The sequence below is a fragment of the Suncus etruscus genome, chromosome X (genome assembly GCF_024139225.1).
Source record: "Suncus etruscus isolate mSunEtr1 chromosome X, mSunEtr1.pri.cur, whole genome shotgun sequence".
In the NCBI taxonomy this organism is placed as follows: domain Eukaryota; kingdom Metazoa; phylum Chordata; class Mammalia; order Eulipotyphla; family Soricidae; genus Suncus; species Suncus etruscus.
In genome coordinates, this window is record NC_064868.1 from 93,953,359 (window position 1) to 93,971,849 (window position 18,491).

Sequence of the window (18,491 nt, forward strand, 5' to 3'; positions counted from 1 at the left end):
CTTGGGGTTAGGTGCTGCTGTCCCATACCTGGAGTACTGGCCCTCCAGCTCTTGGGCTCTCGGGAGATAGCCGTGGTAGGGGAGACAGGATGGTGAGAAATGGCCTTTCAGGGCTGGAAGCACGTTTGTTTGCTAATGCATCAGGCTCCTATCACACAGAACTATCTTAGCCCAAGACAGATCTGCCAGTCCAAGCAGCTGGACCTTGAATAATGGGGATCCAATAAGGAGAAGGGGGTGTAAGAGTCCTGAGGCTAAGAGAGGAGAAGGGGGTGTCAGGGTCCTGAGGCTAAGAGAGGGAGCTGCAGGCATCCGTGTTGGATTTGTTTGCTGCATGCAGAGGAGTATGAGACTGAAGATACCTCTTGGGCATTATTGTTCTCATCCCCAGCAGAGTGGACTCGATGAGCCACCTGTTGTCCTGGGGCTGCAGCTCAGACACTACAAACAGGCCTTCCATTACCCAGAAAACTAAGGTAGTGGTTGCTAGCTGTTTCAGTGCCCCCTACTTGCTGAGCTCTGCCCAGAGGCTACTGTACCTACTTGCCAGGGGTCCTGAGTAACCAGAGACCCATGCATTAGTTACCACTTGAGGGTGCACCAGCTACTCAGATTTCCATGCCAAGTGTCCGCTCCTGCCGCCCAAGTGGGTATTTGGGTTCTCCATGCTGTGATTCTGTGCAGCAAATCCCACTTTAATCAACTATGCGCTTTTACCTTGTAATCTGAACCCCATCTCTGCAACCTTGATTCAACCACCTGAGAGCTCTTGTTTTCCAAAGCAGATTTTCATACTAGCTCGTGGTTGGGAGACAGCTGCAGTGAGAGTGGACTAGGGTTCAGATCTAGTGGAAGCCAGAGTTGGGCCTGATGGGGGAGGTGGGACACACAGCAGGGCCCAGTAAAGAAGGCAGCTCCTGGGTGCACACTCTGAGCCTGTGCCTTTCTTTGCCTGTCTCCTGGGAGGAGGAGGGGTGTACTTTTGAGATCTGGCTTTGCCCCCATACTGGGTAAGTGTCCACTATTCAAGGTCAGGATTGTCCTCTATCATGTGCGACTAAGGATGTTCTTTATGCTTCCCCTGGAGTTGCTTTGACCTTGACTCTTAAGTCCACTTTGGACACCTATTTTGTCAGCACCCAACTGTTTGCACAGGCATCGTACCACTTCACTGTGGAGCAACAGCCAATGCGTCCTGAGAGCTGCTGGCCTCTGGTTGAGAGAGCCCGTTAATAGCTGCCCTGTTCTGTAATAAATTAAACATTTTATTCCCCCTTTGAGTGAGCCTCTCTGTTTCTGCAGTTCTCAACAGCCTCGGTTAGTTAGTGTTGTGTTGCTCCCTTTCACTGGCCATTGTTCCCAGCACCTCCGAAACCACCCTGAGTCCTCGGGGCCTGTTATGGTGGGTGATGAAGTGCAGCCTACATCTCCATCTATCCCAGGACAAGCCTGAGACAGGAAAGGGGCCCTGCCTAGGATCTGGGCCAGAAGGGAGAACTGGAATTCACTTGGGCTGTGGCCTTGGGATTTGAAGAGTTCATGTTAGTTGAAATGCTTTGGTGGAACCCACTCAGCTAAATATGGGAATGGGTTGCCCATAAGATAGGGCTGGTGTGGAAGTGTATATGGGCATGAGTGTGGCAGGTGTCTTGATGCTAGGACTGGATGGCAGGCTCCCAGCCCATATTTTGAGAGTTGTGCTCTTGTTTCTCACGTTTTCTCTTGGGCTCACCTGTATCTTGGGAGTTGGATATTAGGAAGGTACCCCCTCTGGCCTAGTCCTGGTCCTGTGATGTGGGTGAGGCATGATGAGGACTGAGTGGCCAGAGTAAATGCAGCTAGTAATGGGATACATGGGGTACTGGAGAGATTGTGGGAGCCCCATAAAGTCTGGGATGCTCCTCCCCCCATTGACTCAGTTGTACCACTGTGTGCCAGGTTCTCTTGCTGAGCTGGGGTGCAGTGTACGATGCAAAAGCACCCCTGCAGTGGAGCCAGTTTAAAGGAGAGCTGGTACAGTGGGTAGGGCACTGGCCTTGCACTCAGCCAACCAGGGTTCAATCCTCAGCATCCTATGTGGTCCCCTGAGCACTGCCAGCAGTGAGCCCTGGGCAAAGCCAATAGTAAGCCCTGAACACTGTCGGGTGTTGCCCAAAAATAAAAGGTGGAAATGGGCTTCTGGGGACATCAAGGCCAAAATTGCGTAGAGCCTGGCTCCTGTTCAGAGCTGCCTCCAGTACACTGGTCTTCTTCTTCATCATCTTTTCCTACTAGGATGCACCCCGAAGTAAGGGATTTTCTGTCTCCTGCTTGTGACCAAAACTGAGCTCAAAATCCAAAACCTTCCCAGACCAGCTCTCCCTGGATCACTCTGCTCCCATGAGCTATGTCGCCCACCATACCCTTTTCCCCCTACCCCCTAAAATGCAAATGGACACTTAGCTAACCTCTTCCTCTCCCCTGCCTGGTTTGGTTTTGTAATCCATTTTCTCCACATTTTCTATAAGAAACATGCATTTGCTGTGGCTTGCTCTGTTGACACCCTGTAGAGTAGATTCTCATTTCTCTCTCTGATTTGCTGTTTCTTTTTTCTGCTTTCTTACTACCTGTGGAGTTTGCTCAGACTTAAATTTTCTGGCTGTCCCTAGCCCCAGGCTCTTCCGCAGTAGCGCCGCAACTTGGTGTAGCTATGTACCCCTCTCGATTCAATGTAGTTGGCATGCGCCAGGCACTTCTTGCCAGTGGTATGTTGTTTTAGCTCCTTTCACTCTTCACTCATGAGAAGTCATGTTTGGAGAATTGCATCATCGGGTGATGTCATTTGTGCAAGTGACACCACATCCTTGTATACACATTAGATGGTGTTAAGAACAGGAGACAACTATCACAGTTGATTTTACGACAATCCTAGGTATGGTTTCCCTCATACTTTTCTGAGCTCGTTTAAGGCCCCCATACTCCTTTGAGCACCATAGGATTATCTGCCTTTTACGTTGGCGTGTTGAGGCCATTTATAAGCTAAGTTAATCGCCAATATGACGAACTTTCCCTACATTCTTATCTGTTTTTATTCTCTTTTTCTTGTGCTCTCTTTCAGGATTATCTCTTAGATGTATTTGGCTTATTAGTAGTAATACAGGGTGGTGATAGGCTTTCCGACACCCGCAATGACATACTTTCTTCATATTCTAGCGGGCCCACTACCTCCTTACTGTCTGCTCAGAATGGTCAGTGCTTTCGTGAAGGCAGGAAAGCAGAGGAAGTCAAAAGTGTACTGCAACCCTGCACATTCGCATTCTGGTATCCTTTCTTAGTGTGGCACCACCTTTTTTCTGTTTATTTTCCTTTAAGACCTTTCTCTTAATTAGTGTCATATTGTGCAGTGCCAGTGGTTAGGCATTCTCTTGGCTTTGGTCTGGTTGAGAAGCAGGTTTTTAGTGTGCCTTTATCCTAGAAGATATATATATATATGTCTTGGACAGAAAGTTCTGGAACGAGGGTTTTCCACTCAGCGGTTGTTTATCATTGCTGCCTGGCACGTTTTTTTAAGAAATTAATGATGGTCCTCATCACTCTTCCTCTGTAAAGAACATTTTTCCTCCAATGTTGGAAGATTTTCTCCATGATTTCCACCCATTTGATCCCCATGTCCTGTGCAGTGTTTGTAGGTTTGGTTTGATGATTCAGTAAATAGTATTTATTGGGCTCCCTTCCCCCTTCCTTCACCTTCTATGGGCCCAGGAAGTACCTTGCCAGGCCACTGTTTCACCCCATCACAATCTGGAATCCACAATTTGGGTTTTATTTACTGACTCTGTTTGTAGTCATTTCTTTGACTATGTCATCAGGCTTGCTTTTTTTCTTGCTGGCTTCTAATCTGTTAGTCACATCCAGTGTTCATTGGTGGTGTTAACACAGTCCTTCTTAGTTCTGGTTTCTTTTTCTCCATTTCTTTGGTGATGCTGGTTTTCCTGCTTGCCCTCCACTGTCCCATTTGGGTATTTTTCTGTTAATTTTGCTGCAGAGCCCATTTTCCTGTTTCTTGGCCTTTCAATTGTTTTGGATCAAATATCAGACATAGTGGAGATAGTTGACTATTTTCTTCATTTGGAACATGGGAGTGGAGGGTGGGGTGCTGATTTGTTGGCCAGTTTCATCCATTAGATCAGGGGTCCTCAAACTTTTTAAACAGGGGGCCAGTTCACTGTCCCTCAGACCATTGGAGGGTCTGACTATAGTAAAAACAAAACTTATGAACGAATTCTTATGCACACTGCATATATCTTATTTTGCAATGAAGAAACAAAACAGATACAAATACAATATGTGGCCCGCGGACCATTGCATTAGATCTAGGGGGCTGAGATCAGCCTGGAGTGCTCTCCTGAACATCCAGCTCACTATGGAGGAACCTGGGGTGGTACCCTTACAGCCATGCTTGTCCTCTTGGACTCCCCTGCATGCCACCCTTAGTACTTAAGGACGGTTCTTGGACAGCCACATACTGAGTTTACAAAGCTCCTTTTCTGAATGGCTCCCTCTCTGAAACTCTGCTCAGTACCTTCTAGCGGATACTCCAAGTATGGGACTTGTGTGTCTTTGATTTGAGTACACACCCCAAATTCTGTTTAGGGCCCTTTTCCCTCTAGTGTCATCATTACCCATTGCTGTTTGCATAGCATATCACTGATCTTGACTGTCTAAATGGAAAAGAGCTTCTTTGTCATTTAATTCTGAAGTGAGTGTAATTTCCCTGACACTGGAACAGCCATTTGATTCCGTTTCTCTGAGCCTGCTGGAGTGAGCGGCATCTGCTGCACACACATCTGTTACCTTACACTTCTCACTTCTGCAGCTTGGAAAGCAAATGCAGCATGGCCGGATTACTCAGAAGGTCTATTTAGCAGCTTGGTATTGGAAGGTCTTTCTTTGAGGCTGCTTCTCCTAGCTGAGGTGTTCAACTGCTCATTTGGGCCACAATACTGAATTAGTGTTCTCTCAGTTACTGCATCATCACCAGAGCCTTGGCTTGTGGACCAGGGCATGGCCATACAAGGCTTTGGCCAGCCCTGGAAGCTTGGCTCCAGCTGCATATAACCCCTTTCTCTTCCAGTGGTCCGATCTGATTTGGTCTCCTGCCAAATCAGAGAGAGGCTCTCACTTCCTGTTGTTTCTTCTGATGCTACTTATTCTTAGGTGGTTGTGGGCAGTCAGCCCTCCCAGGCCTGCTAGATCTGGTTCTCTTCAGGAGATTTCTATGCCTGTGTTAGCCTATCTCTTCCCCAAGTGGACTGATGGACTGACTGTTCCCGGATTCTTTCCACAGACTGCCTCCGTGCTTGCAGCTGCGCTCTAGTAGACAATTCAAGCACAACTCAACTCCAGAAGCGTGGGTAAGGATACCTGTAGTACTGCCCCCCTTCTTGGCCACTAGTCTCAGTGTTCTGCATGGCTGGTGGTGGGTTGAGGGTTATCTGAGTGAATCCTAATAGCACAGAGGTGAACTTCTTTGGGGCTTGTCCTGGGAAAGAACTGAAAGACTCCCTACTCCCTTTGAACCCTTTTGGAAGGATTGCACCACCAGCACCCTCATGAACAGTAGAATCCGCTTTGGGGATCATGGCAGGCTTAAAGTACAGGGCGTGAAAGATGGGGTAGAGGATCAGCTCTTGGGGTGGCCTCCTGAAGTACCAAAAGAGGGGCAGAATAACCAGACAGCCCCTGGAAGCTTGGGTAATGTTTAAATGTAAGCAGGGACTTGTCTAAGGACCCATCTGCCAGCCATCATAACCCATGTCCTTGGCCACAGGTTGCAGAGCCTCTTGTGATTCCTGCTGTGGTCTCTGCCACCCATCTCCACCCACTTGCTTTTGCTTCCAGCTGGGCCCTCCACTCAGATCCAGCTTAGCTTTCTGGTAAGTAAAAGGGAAGCCCAAGAAAGGGTTAGAGACAAACAGTACAGGGATGGAAGGCAGTTGGCCTGCGTCCAACCCCAGATTCGATTCCTGGCACTGCATAAAGTTCTCTGACACTACCAGGTATGACTTCCAAGTTCAGAGTCAGAAGTGAGCCCTGAACATTGCCAGGTTTGGTTCAAAAACATCATCTACCTGTTGCAGGCACAGTGTTGGGACTGGCCTGGCCCTGGTCCAGAGGAGACCCCACACCCTTCAGTTCATTGTCTCCCCCTCTCATTTCAGAAAGTGCCCATGGGTGACGCCCTGCCACTGGATATGGCAACCAGCAGTTCTCTGCCAGCCAGTCAGCCAGGCCCTGATGTCAAACCGAAAGTGGAGGCAGAGGGGAAGGGCGGGAACAACCAGAATCTGCTTATGGAGCACTTTTTTGCCTGTAAGGAATGCGGGGATGCTTTCCGCCTCAAGGTTCTCTTGGTGCAGCACCAGCGGATCCACAGCCAGCAGAATGGCTGGGAGTGTCACGATTGCCGCAGGGTCTTCCGCAAGGTAGGCGACTTCAATGAGCACCGCAAGAGCCATATGCCCCCGCAGCCTGGCCCAAGCAAGGCCTCCTCCAGCCTGGCATACCGCAAAGCTACTACACTGCGCGGAACACCTCCACGCCCTGCTGCTGTGGTACCACGCCCACCACCCATGCGCCCAGCCACTGCCTCGCGCCCACCACTCACGCGCCCAGCCGCTGCTGCCACTGCCACCTCACGCCTGCCATCATCGCGCCCAGCCGCTGCTGCCACTGCCACCTCACGCCTGCCATCATCGCGCCCAGCCACTGTCACCTCGCGCCTGCCACCATCGCGCCCAGCCACTACCACTGCCTCTCCACGCCTGCCACCATCGCGCCCAGCTGCTACTGCCACTGCCGCCTCACGCCTGCCACCATCACGCCCTGATCCTCGCCGAGAGGAACCACGGAGGCGGGAGTACTCAGAGCGGGAGATGAAGCCTTTCAAGTGCAACGAGTGTGGCAAACGCTTCAAAAAGAACGCAGGCCTCAGTCAGCACCTGCGTGTGCACAGTCGGGAGAAGCCAAGGGCCTGCGATGAGTGTGGGCTCTCCTTCAAGGAGGACACCCACCTCTTCCGCCACCAGAAGCTGCATGCAGCTGAGAAGCACCTTGCCTGCCATTCATGCAGCCGTGACTTCATGGAGCGGCCTGACCTGCAGTCCCCGCACACCCCTGGCAGCCACCTGCCCTTTGACTGCGACGACTGCGGCAAGTCATTCCGTGGTGTGGGTGGCCTAGCTGAGCACCAGCGCATTCACAGCGGCGCCAAGCCCTACGTGTGCAGCCACTGCGGCAAGCTCTTCCGCCGCAGCTCCGAGCTCACCAAGCACCGCCGCATCCACACCGGCGAGCGGCCGTATGAGTGCGGCCAGTGCGGCAAGTCCTTCCGCCAGAGCTCCAGCCTGCTGGAGCACCAGCGCATCCACACGGGCGAGCGGCCCTACGCATGTGGCGACTGCAGCAAGGCCTTCCGCGGGCCCTCTGACCTCATCAAGCACCGGCGCATCCACAGCGGCCTGAAGCCCTACGAGTGTGGCCAGTGTGGCAAGGCCTTTCGCCGCAGCTCAGGCCTTAGCCGCCACCGGCGGACCCACAGCGGATCCCGGCGCTGTGAGTGCAACCAGTGTGGCCTGGTGTTCAAGCGGCGTTCGGAGCTGCAGAAGCACCAGCCCAGCCACCAGGAGTAAGGAAATGGGGGTGCAGTGCCTCCCCCACACCCCTGTCCACTCCCCACCGAGGGGGTGGCAGAGTCAAAGGAGATGATAAACTGCAGTTCACACTTCTCGAGTTTTGCCACAGGAAGGTGGGAACCGATTTCTACTACTGCCACCAGCAATTTCTAAGTGTCCATGTTTTTGCCCTTGGAGAGTCGCTTCACTATGTTTTGGCTTCTGTTTGGCCTTATGCGGACTGGGAATCTAAGGGTGTCTGAGGGAGACCTGGATGGAGGCTGCTCCAGGGGCTCCTGGGGCCTCCCCCAAGTTCCTTCCACCCACCCACCCCACACCCCCCGGGAAAAGGACATTCCAGCTCAGCGGAATGTGGTTCCAACTTTCCCGAAGAGATCACCCCAAAGGTTTTGGCCTACTTGAATTTCTCAATTGATAGGGATGTACATAGAAGTATTCAGAGCTCTTCTATTTAATTTATTAATTTAGCTATATAGACACTGTATATCACATATAGAATAATATATTCAGTAAAATGTCCCTCTCCCCATACCCCACAACGCCCTGCCCTTAGTTCATTTTAGTCTTAAGTCCTGAGAGTATTTGTGTCCCCTGGTTCTCCCATGTCCCAAGGCCCTTTTGAGGCTTCCCTTCCAAAGCACATCCAGGGGGCTAACAGCCCTCCAAGCTCCGTGCCCTCTCGCGCTGACAATCCCTGCATAACACTAATTAGAAATTGCCCTCCCACCACTCTCTAGTTGTAATAACATTTTCTTTAACTTGTCCCCTTAATTTGACAGCAAAACGACTTAAGTTTTTGGAGGTTTTTTTTTGGTAACTTGTTTCAACAATTTTTTAGGCATTTAAAATCTTGTCATGGTGAGGTCATAATATGAGAGATAATTACTGAGTCAGGGTAAAATACCCACCACATCCATTGTTCTTAATTCCATCCAGTGAACAGCTTTCCCAAACACCCAAAGATTTCATCCATTGGGATTGGTTTGAGCTGCCAAGGTTTATCCTCTGGCACCACTAGTTCTTTCAGAGTTTCTTCATTAAGAGAGCACTCCTAATGGGAGTGACTCAAATGCAAAGTGATACCTTCTTTGGGGAAACTGTCAACTCTCCTCATAGAGGCTTCGACAGCACTTGTCTGCCCCTCTGTTTGCAGCTTTGTAAATAGGAGTGAGCACAAGGACCTGCCTTCGGAAGTTGTGAGGACTAGGATCCCACATCGGCAGGAGGGACCTCAGTGACAAGTATCTGCTGCACTCATACATGGCATAGTTTACTGCCTTGTTCAACCCAAGTTCATCTTCCTCTCCCACAATGACTCAATTAGGTACTGTCTTCTTGCATGCAAGTTGTCCGATCATCTCCTTTGACCAGTTACCTTTGACTACACTGACTCAAGCAGTTTTTTTCTATATTGAGTGATAGTCCTTTCTTCGTTTTTTCTTTCTTTGCTCTTTGAAGCCATTTGGGGACATTATTTTGGTTCCCAACTTAAGTTTTTCCTCTATCCAGATCTTCACTGTTATCTAAGAAATTGGAAGTTTCATGGTTCCAGTGGTTAGATCTAATGACATTTTTCTCTAGAATTTGACGTATCAAGTCGCAAGCTGCTCTGACCCATCCAACAGTGGCCACACAGATGGGCAGGCTGGACGGAGTGAGCCAGACAGGCTCACTCCACACCCCAGTTGCAGACTCTGCATCTTTCCAGCCTGGCCACTCAGGCACAGAAGAGAAACTTGCAGCATGGATTGTCCCAAACACTGGGACTATTCTGTCAGTGAAGCCCTGAACCTTCAGCCATCAGCGGGGCCTCCCCCAGATCCATGAGGTGACCCTCATTTGGTCTTGGCAGCAGACAGCCTTCAGTCTCCGGGAGGTAGCCTGGCCACCCTGGCCACCCTCTGACAGGACGACTCACCTGATCTGTGTGCTCACGTGGGTCCCAGCCACCTCGTAGTGAGGGACAAAGCAGGAAGAGAAAAGTTGTGATGACTCTTGTGGCACCTAGGGGTAATGTGTCCACGTGTTCTGACATCACTTGCGGTGCAGCTGTGCCTGAGATGGGCAGCAGAGCAGAGGCTGAAGAGAAACTGCCCCTCTAGCAGTCTTATGTCATGGCAGGCCTGAGCTATGACTTACAGCAGCCTTGCCCACAGGGTACAGAGGGCACTCTACCCTTCTGATGACCCCAAGTGGCAAAGAAATCAAAGTTGGTTATCCTGGGCTCAGCCGTGTATCTCCCCCTGGAGGAGAACAACAAGGGCTGCCCAGCCACGTGACCAGCTTAGGTGTCCACTCCCAGCAGTGTCTGGGGGCACCAGAGGGCCCTTCACATGGGCCTGAGGTTGAGGCCATCAGGCCTCCTTCAGGGTAAACAGGGTCCCACTGTGATTCCTGTGACCCTAAACAGACACCAGTGGCTTCCTGAGGTGTGTCTATCAAGCCTCAGGCTCAAGAACAGCCACACTTGTTTCATAGTGACCCTGTCGCCCTCTGACTTCAGGTTTGCAGTGATTGTAGATTGTGTCTGATGTCACTTTCCCTCTCATCAGTTTTCCCTCAAGCAGTATTTGTGGCAACTGTAAAGAATGCCGATGGCCCTGGGCAGAAGGCTGGCACCTTTACGCAAAAGTGCTCTGCCAGCACTTGTCCATTGGTGAGTGCTTGGTTGTGTTCTCTTGAAGGATCCAGATGCAGTCTTCGCTCAGCCCTTGAGCCTCACTGCTCCATTCCTCCCCAGCCAAGGTAGCACTGTCGTGGCAATCCATTATTCCCTCCTTGACTGCCCTCCATTCTTGGTTTTAGAAAGTTCTCTCAAACTGTCTTCTGGAATTAACACTAAAGACCACATCTCTTTCATCACTGTGTGTGCGTGTGAAGTCCATGCCCTTTCCAAATGCAAAAAGTATGTGGCTTCGACATGCATCCTGTTACCCCACCAGTTAACTATTGGCCTCTGGTTCCCTGGGGAGTAGATTTCCAAGGCTCTGTCAGGTGCCAAATGGGATCGAAGTCCCTGTCATGTGTGCTTTTGTCTATGCATTTGTGCATCTACCTCATTTTGTTTTCCTTCCTAAACTCACGTGGTCCTGTGGCAAGAGGGAGCAGGGCGGGAGGGTCCTTGGACCCTGTCTCTGCTAGTTTGATATGCGTCCTTGTCTTCATTCTGAAGGGCCCCTATTTCTTTCAGTAGGATTTTGCATACTTGCCAGAAGTTCTGAAAGTTTACCATTTTTGCTGCTTATAAGATTAACTGTTGATTGTTTGTGTCCCATTTCCAGAATGAGCCCACCCACGTTGGCAGTGGGCATCTTTCTTGCGTGGTGCTGCAGTCCACGTGCCCTGGCCTTTGGCCTCTTGTGTGCCATGTAACCCCAACCCTTTTCCAGAACCTCCCTAGGTCCAACTGGAACCAAAGCCTAGACTCCAGGGCAGCAAGCAGCGGACAGTGTTTCATGGCAACCCAGAAACTCGTAGATGGTGAGAAGAAGAGAAGCCACCCAGGATTTGGAGAAGTTGGTTGGCCTCATGCACAGCACCAGCTTGAAGATCTGAGCTGCTTTCTTTTGGCACTGTAAGGGGGGGGCTGACCCAGCCATGTCCTTGGCTTTCAATGACTGCCTTAGGTTCTGTGTGCCCACCAGAGATGCCATTGACATCAAGGCAACTCGAGTGTTGCCACCAGCCATGAGCTTGCAGCTCTTGCCCCTTGGGTCCCTCTCAAGAACTGTCTGGCTTTGCCTTCTCCTGTTGCCAGCCCATGTTGTGTTCACTGGGATGGCCCAGAATCGCCCTTGAATCCCAGTGAGAATGCATAATGCCCTTCTGGTTTGGGTGTCATTCCTGTCCTGACCCCCTTCCCATGAGTGAGTTCTCCACCTTCCCTGTTCTTTATTTGAGGTGGGTCTCCCCTGTGCAGCCGATCATGGAACCAGGGTCTCTGGTACTAGTCTGCTTTCATTCTGTGATTCTCGCTTTATCTGTTTGGGTGTTGACTACCACGTGTAAAAATGGTCTCTTTCATTGTGACCCCCAATATCTTATGCAGGTCTGAACCAGTGCTCAGTTCCAGTCCTACCCCAGTTCCTATCTCGGCTGTCAGCCCCGTTTTTCCCCATCACCCTAACTTGTCTGTTTTTTGGCACTTCCTCTACTCAGCCTTGCACTAGAGCTTTCCCCGCCCGTCAGTTGTGAGCTCTTAGACATGGGCAGTCCTTCGTGTCTGACGCCCCGAGCAGAGCTAGCACAGTGCCTTGCACCACGTAGTTTTCAATAAATCAATGTTGAATGAAAACCTTGCTTCTTCTGGTCTTTCAGCACAGCCTCCTTCCTCTTCCTTCCCAGAGTCCAGATGTGGTTTCCCCTCCCCTGTATTAGGGCCTTCTGTCAGGCACCTGGAGGATTGAGGAGCTTCTGGTGACAGGTGCCATGTCTTGAAATGGAGCTGTCACCACATTGGCCATCACCCATGTTACCCACCAGACTTGTCACCTGGGCAGCTCCTTGGGAAATGGGGTGACAGAAGGGATTTCTAGTACTTGAGGATTGGGGATCAACCAGGGTCAAGTGGTAAAAGTGGGAGGCATACTTTCATGGCCAGAAGCCAGGATTCTGGTAACTTCCTTATGAGTGAGGTCAAGACCTGGCCTACTATACTGTGCCAGAAGCCAAGGGGCCCAGGATTGGGGGGTGGCCTCATGCCCCCATGAAGGAGGTAGCTTTCTGACTTGAAACCTCCAGCTCTGGCTGTTGGTATACAGGTGTCCGATAGCAGCTTCTAAGTGGCAGTGCCCCCTCATTTCCTGCCCTGTTTGCCAGCCATTTCCTTGGCTGCTCCCCTAACACCTCATTTTTAGAGAATTTGCCCACATTTCCCTCAAGGCATATTCAAGCTCTTCTGCTAAGGCTGACTTCCCAGTCAAGGCCAGAGATCTGTTAGGACAGTCAGTACTTGGAGGCACAGTCCTGGGGGCCTCTTTAAAGGGGTGGAGAATGTTTCTTTCCAGGCCCTCTCCTAGTACCTCTGCATTCCAGAAACTTCTTGCTTCAACACCATCCGGTTATGAAGAACCTGGGGCCTATTGGGATTTTTTTGTTTTGGGTTTTGGGAGGTATACCTGGTGATTTTCAGGCGCTACTCTGGGCTCCTGGAAGTGCTTGATCATAAGGGATACCAAGATTCAAACCCAGGTTGGCTGCTTGCAAGACAAGCACCCAACCTACTATATTGCTCTGGCCCCCCTAAAATTTACAATTGTCCTGGCTCAGGTTCCCCCTTTACACCCATGCTTTATTCCATGTGAACAGGCCACTTGCTTTGTCGTAGTCTCTGAGTGGTCCCAGTAGCCTCAATCTGGATGACTGTTTCTCCCTGTTTCAGATGCTACAAGCCCAAGATCAAGAAGCTTGGACCAGAGTGTCCAGGGCATGTCCTCTTCCCAGAAAACTACACAGCTGCTTTCGGGGGCTTCATAAGAAGGGTGATGGTGCTCTTGGAGCCTCCTAAAAGAAAATCCCATTTCTGGGGTCTCACATTCTGACACCTTCAAATATGGGTTAAGATGTCCATGAATTAGTGGGCCCAAACTTTCCTTCCCCACATACTTGTTGGTTGGAATGGGGGGGCTTCTGCATTATTAAGGTGGGGCTACTCCTGACTGCTCACCAGTGCTCTCTTGGTAGTGCTTGGAGGAATCATGCGGGGCCGGACCTTCTCTGGTAGAACGCAGGATGACAATATTACACTGTGCCCTCCCCCAGCTGTCTGCTAACGCATCAGCACAATCCTTTCCAAACTGCAAGTCCTACATAACTACCCCCTCCTGAAAGGTGCAAGCCTAGCTACCAGGTCTTGGGTTTACCAGATACCCTGCATGGCATTCAGGGGACTTTGACTTATGACCCGGAATGTGGTTTCCATTACTTGGCCTGTGAAGTTTTAGCTTCAATTAAAAGCTTGACCACTGAGCCTTCTTTCCAGGAGGATGGCTCAGAAGTTCCTGCGCTTGCTCACTAGCCTGCACCACTCTACCAACCCTCCAACACATGAGTATTGAGCACCTGTTGTCACCAAACCTCCAAAGGAAATGACATCTTTATCCTTAAGGACAGTGCATTCCACGGGCCCATTTGTCCTTTCGTGGACAGGGCTAAACTGTCTGGGAGAAGGCAAATGGTTTCACTTGCAACAGTTCCGACCTCCTGGGCTCTGGACAACATGCTCCTAGCCGAGAGCCCCAGGCCAGAGGCAAAGTGATGTGCAACTGCTTTTCTTGTAGGGCCCAATGGGGACCAGGCCCAGAAGTGGGCCCTGCAGATGGAAGGACAAGTAGCACCCACAAACCTCTCAGCTGCAGCACATGGCTGCCTCTAACTCTCAGGACAGGCAGATAAGGGGTAGACAGGGACCTGGAAAGCTCAGGGGTGGGGGGCTCAGGGGTGCCCAGCATTGCACTTCTTAGGGAAAAAGCTTGGGGCTGAGAGCAGGAGGGAGGACCAGGAGAGTCAATGTAAGTCCTTCCCATCTCTAGGCAGCCAGCAAGGCTATGGGCAACCTTGGAGAGCAGGCCTGGGGGGCAGATGTCAGGATTTGGGGTACTGACTCAGAGGCCTAAGGCCAGAAGCTGCCTGCAGGATACTCCCAGCCCATTCTCAAGTGTTACCTTGAGAGAAGGTGCTGCAGAGAGTCCACAAAAATCCTGAAATGCATCTTTAAAGTATAAAATAAAAATCCACGGGTTGTGAGATCACTGCAGGTACTGTGTTTCTAAACCCCACTCGGAAGGGTCTGAAGAAGCAGGGTAGCAGTGAAGAAATAAGTCAGTCAGAAGAGAGTATTGGAATTAGTGGTTTCTTGTGTCTCCCTAGGCCAAAAGCTAGAGCTCCTCTTTATTAAATCAATTCCCAATACCTGGAGGGGGGAGGATGAGTAATCCAGGTGGGATTTTACATATCAAAAGATATTTCATAGAAAGAGGAAGATGGTGTATGACTTTGGGGTTAATAGCTAGGTGTCATCTTATGCCAAAGGGGCCAGTAGTTCCCGTCAGGGCTGACCATGGCAAGGCCTAGGTGTAGGAACTATACATCTACAGTGCCCGGCTTCAACAGCAATGTTTTAGGAGTGTCCCAGGCAGAATGTGGGACGTAGGAGTAACTAATCAGCTCTATCTCAAACCCCCTTTGTCTTAAATCAGACTGACATCTACTGCTGTCAGTAGAGTTCCAAACCCTCACAACTTTTCCTGAAGCAGTTTGTCAAGGCCAGTTAGAAATAACTCTGATGGGCCGGAGAGAGAGAGCATGAAGGTAAGGCGTTTGCCTTTCATGCAGAAGGTCGGTGGTTCGAATCCCGGCATCCCATATGGTCCCCTGAGCCTGCCAGGAGTGATTTCTGAACATAGAGCCAGGAGTAAACCCTGAGCGCTGCCGGGTGTGACCCCCCCCCCCCAAAAAAAAAGAAAGAAAGAAAAAGAAATAGCTCTGAGAACCTCATTTTCATTTACAGTTGTACTCTTTGCTGCCTGTACTCACTCTTGTTATTTTAGTGTCACAATTTTTGGAAAGATGCAGCAGTGAGACACTTTGGAAGTTTCCTCCTGAACCTTTGGCCTGATTTGATCTTTGCCAAAAAGGATTCCCTTCAGGAGTTGTTTTTTTTTTCCCTGAAAATCCTTGGAGATGTAAATGCAGGCTGGCAAAGACTAAGTTCCATTATCCACATTCTATTATTAGTCTTGGAAATGTCTGATCCCAAACAGTGAGGGAGATTATGATCTGCCTTGTAGTATTAAACATGTGTAACTAATTCTCAGCTTTAGGTTTCTTTACATTTGTTTTTGATTACACAAGCAGGACATGAATCTATCTTTTTCAAATATTAAACAAGAAAACAAAAATAAATAAAAGATCAAATAACATTGTCCCAAAGCCTAATTTCTGTCCCTAGAATCCTCCTGATGCACCCTCCACGGGTACCTCACAGCATATTCACTATCCTTCCACATCTACACATGAAGCGTCATGGCAGATCCACCTAGTTATATGTTGGCTTTGCCACCTGCCCTTGGCACACAGCTAAGGGTGCTCGTGACACTTAGGGCCGAGATCTGAGAAGCGGGCAGCAGTTGTTGCACATCTGGGTCACCTGGGCCCTGCTGGCACACAATTGGACATGCCACCGGATCTGCTTGAAATACAGCCTCCTAAACAGCCTGGTCGGGCAGACCAAGAAGAGAGTGGAAAGGAACCCCACAGGGGCAGGCCAGCAAGCAAAACAGACGGGGGTGGAGTAGCATGGAAACTCTCCCTTCTCTCACAAAGGCTGAGCCAAGCAGTAAGGTTGTTGGAGGGGCTCCACTCCACACATACTCTCAGGCACCCCAGCTCCAAGCCTCTGGTTCTCTCTCCTTCCTCCTTGGGTCATCTATGGTGAAAATCCACTGAGCCTATGTGGACCACAAGTCCCTCAGCCACAACAACAACATGCTGAGAAGCTGCACTTAGTTTCTTCCTGCCACTCCTCTGAGCTGTACCCAGGACTACCAACAGATGACAGTGACCGAGTTGGTGGCCTGGGACTCAAAGCCTGAACCCATGTGCACTCTGACTCCTGTGAAGTACAGGGACAACTTTCTAGGCCAAGGTGTCACCTGGTATTCAGGTGAAGCTGATCAGGCCCATCTCCACACTAGCTTCTGCTCATAAGCACCCAGACAGAGAAGAGCTGATCTGAGATTAACTATCATCAAGTCCAGGGGAGCAGGCTTGGGTGAGGACAATGAATAGTGTCTCCTACACATGCCCAGAAGCAGCATTTCCTATTCAAAGGATAAAATAAACGCATTTTAAAAAAGTATACTATAAGGGCCAGTACAATGGTAGAGCATTTGCCTTGCAAGCAGCCAACAAGGCTTCAATCCCTGATGCCCTATATGGTCCCCAGACCCTGCCAGAAGTAATTTGTGAGCACAGATCTAGGAGTAATCCCTGAGTGCTGCCAGGTGTTACCCAAAATCAGATTTAAAAAAAAAAGATGCTACGAAGTCCAGAGAGATAGTTCAGTGGGTTGAAAGTCTACAAAACATACTTGTGTGTGGAAGCTCAGGTTTTTAACTCTATCTGGTCTCCCAAGTAACAATAGGAGTGACCTGTTGAGCAGAGCCAAGAATAGCCCTGGAGTACTGCTAAGTGTGCCCCCCCCCAAACTGTGGTCCATCCTAGGTTAGCCTAGGTTAGCCGCTTGCAAGGCAAACACCCTACCGCTGCGCCACTGCTCTGGCCCCACTCCTTGAGGTTTTTTTTAAAGTAAATTTAATTTTAGCATGTTAGGGATTTTGTGCTTGGATTTTATGCTATTTAAGGATCTCTTTTAATTTATCTGGTACCTGGTTAGAATATTTGGGGGACTGAAGAGATAGTACAGTGAGCACTTGATAGAGCACTTGACTTGCATGTAGCCAACCTGAGTTAGATACTCAGCATTCCATACGGTCCCCTGAGAACAAACAGGAGTGATCCCTGAGCACAAAGCCAGAAGTAAACTCTGAGCATCTATGGGTGTGCTCCACCCCCCCCAAAATCCCAGAAAGCAGAATTGATTGTTTTCATGTTGCTAGCAATTGTCTCCCAACACCAGACTTTCCCTAGAGGATTTAAATAACCAAATTCATCATTTATAACATAAGCTTTGCAAATTTTGTTCTAATCACCCCTAAAATACTACTTAAAGAATAGTACACAATCACTGTCCAGTGGGGGGGGGGGCAAAGGGATGGGGAGAAAAATAAATACTACTTTTTTCTTCTTGGGGGGGGGGGGTTTGGGCCACACCTAGTGATGCTCAGGAGTTACTCCTGACAATGCACTCAGAAATCGCTCATGGCTTGGGGGACCATATGGGACACCAATGGATCAAGCCATGGTCTGTCCTAGGTAAGCACGTGCAAGGCAAACACCCTACCACTTGTGCCACCGCTCTGGCCCCATAAACACTAATTTTTATGGGGTTTCTGGAATATCTGCTGTCCCCTCGATTAATATGCTGGTTGTATGCTTTGATATCTAGTACATTCTTTTAAACAAAACATCATTTTCCATTTTTGACAATCTTGTGGATTTGTCTTTCAAATGAATTAAATAATTAATTGGTTTCCATTAAAATCCTCTTTGGATTTTTATTGAGATTGCTTTGAAATCATATTTCAGGAGAAGGTACATTTTGCATAGTTGAGTCATCTCCAAGAACATAATATATCTCATTTACTTAGGCATGCTTTTATGCCTGATAGTTTTTTCATATTTTGTTTTCTGCATGAGTCCTAAGACATTTTAAAACATTATAGTTCAAAGCATTTTCTAGAGTGTTTCTCTGGAATTGGGATCGGAATGTTTTAAAATTATCTTTGTCAATGGCTAATTCTTGGAAAGGTAGTTTTGAAGTACTCCTGACCTTTAATGATTTGCCACGTGTTTCTCTTAGACAAATACATACAGCATCGTGGAATAGTTTTCTTTTTTCCATTTCTTTCTTGGGTTAGGATGAGTCATTGCAGAGGAGTGACAAGGATGACATGAACAGCTGCTGACATTCATCAACTGTTTTTCCTACATCAACTGAGATGAGATATTTATGTTTCCTTTTAACAGTAATGAAGTTAATTACTTGTTGATATTCTTTTCTCTTAGCATTCCTAAAAACCCATATTTGGCTACAATAAAGGATATGATGTCTTACCTTTTGGTTTGTATTCAGAAAGATGAGTGTGTTCCTAAGAACCTTTATTCTGTCTATCCAGTTTTGTAGTCAGTTATAATAGC

General features: G+C 49.2%; 1 protein-coding gene across 1 annotated transcript; it reads left to right on the top strand.

Moving 5' to 3' along the window:
- Positions 1–404: 404 nt before the first annotated feature.
- Positions 405–11,967, top strand: ZNF275 (zinc finger protein 275). Its single transcript, XM_049766965.1, has 9 exons — positions 405–535; positions 1,303–1,402; positions 1,939–2,013; positions 3,098–3,271; positions 4,680–4,738; positions 5,327–5,393; positions 5,571–5,733; positions 5,881–5,915; positions 6,201–11,967. Exons 1-9 carry the CDS (start codon positions 405–407, stop codon positions 7,668–7,670), a joined length of 2,274 nt encoding a protein of 757 aa, XP_049622922.1. The 3' UTR covers positions 7,671–11,967.
- The last annotated feature ends 6,524 nt before the right edge of the window (positions 11,968–18,491 follow it).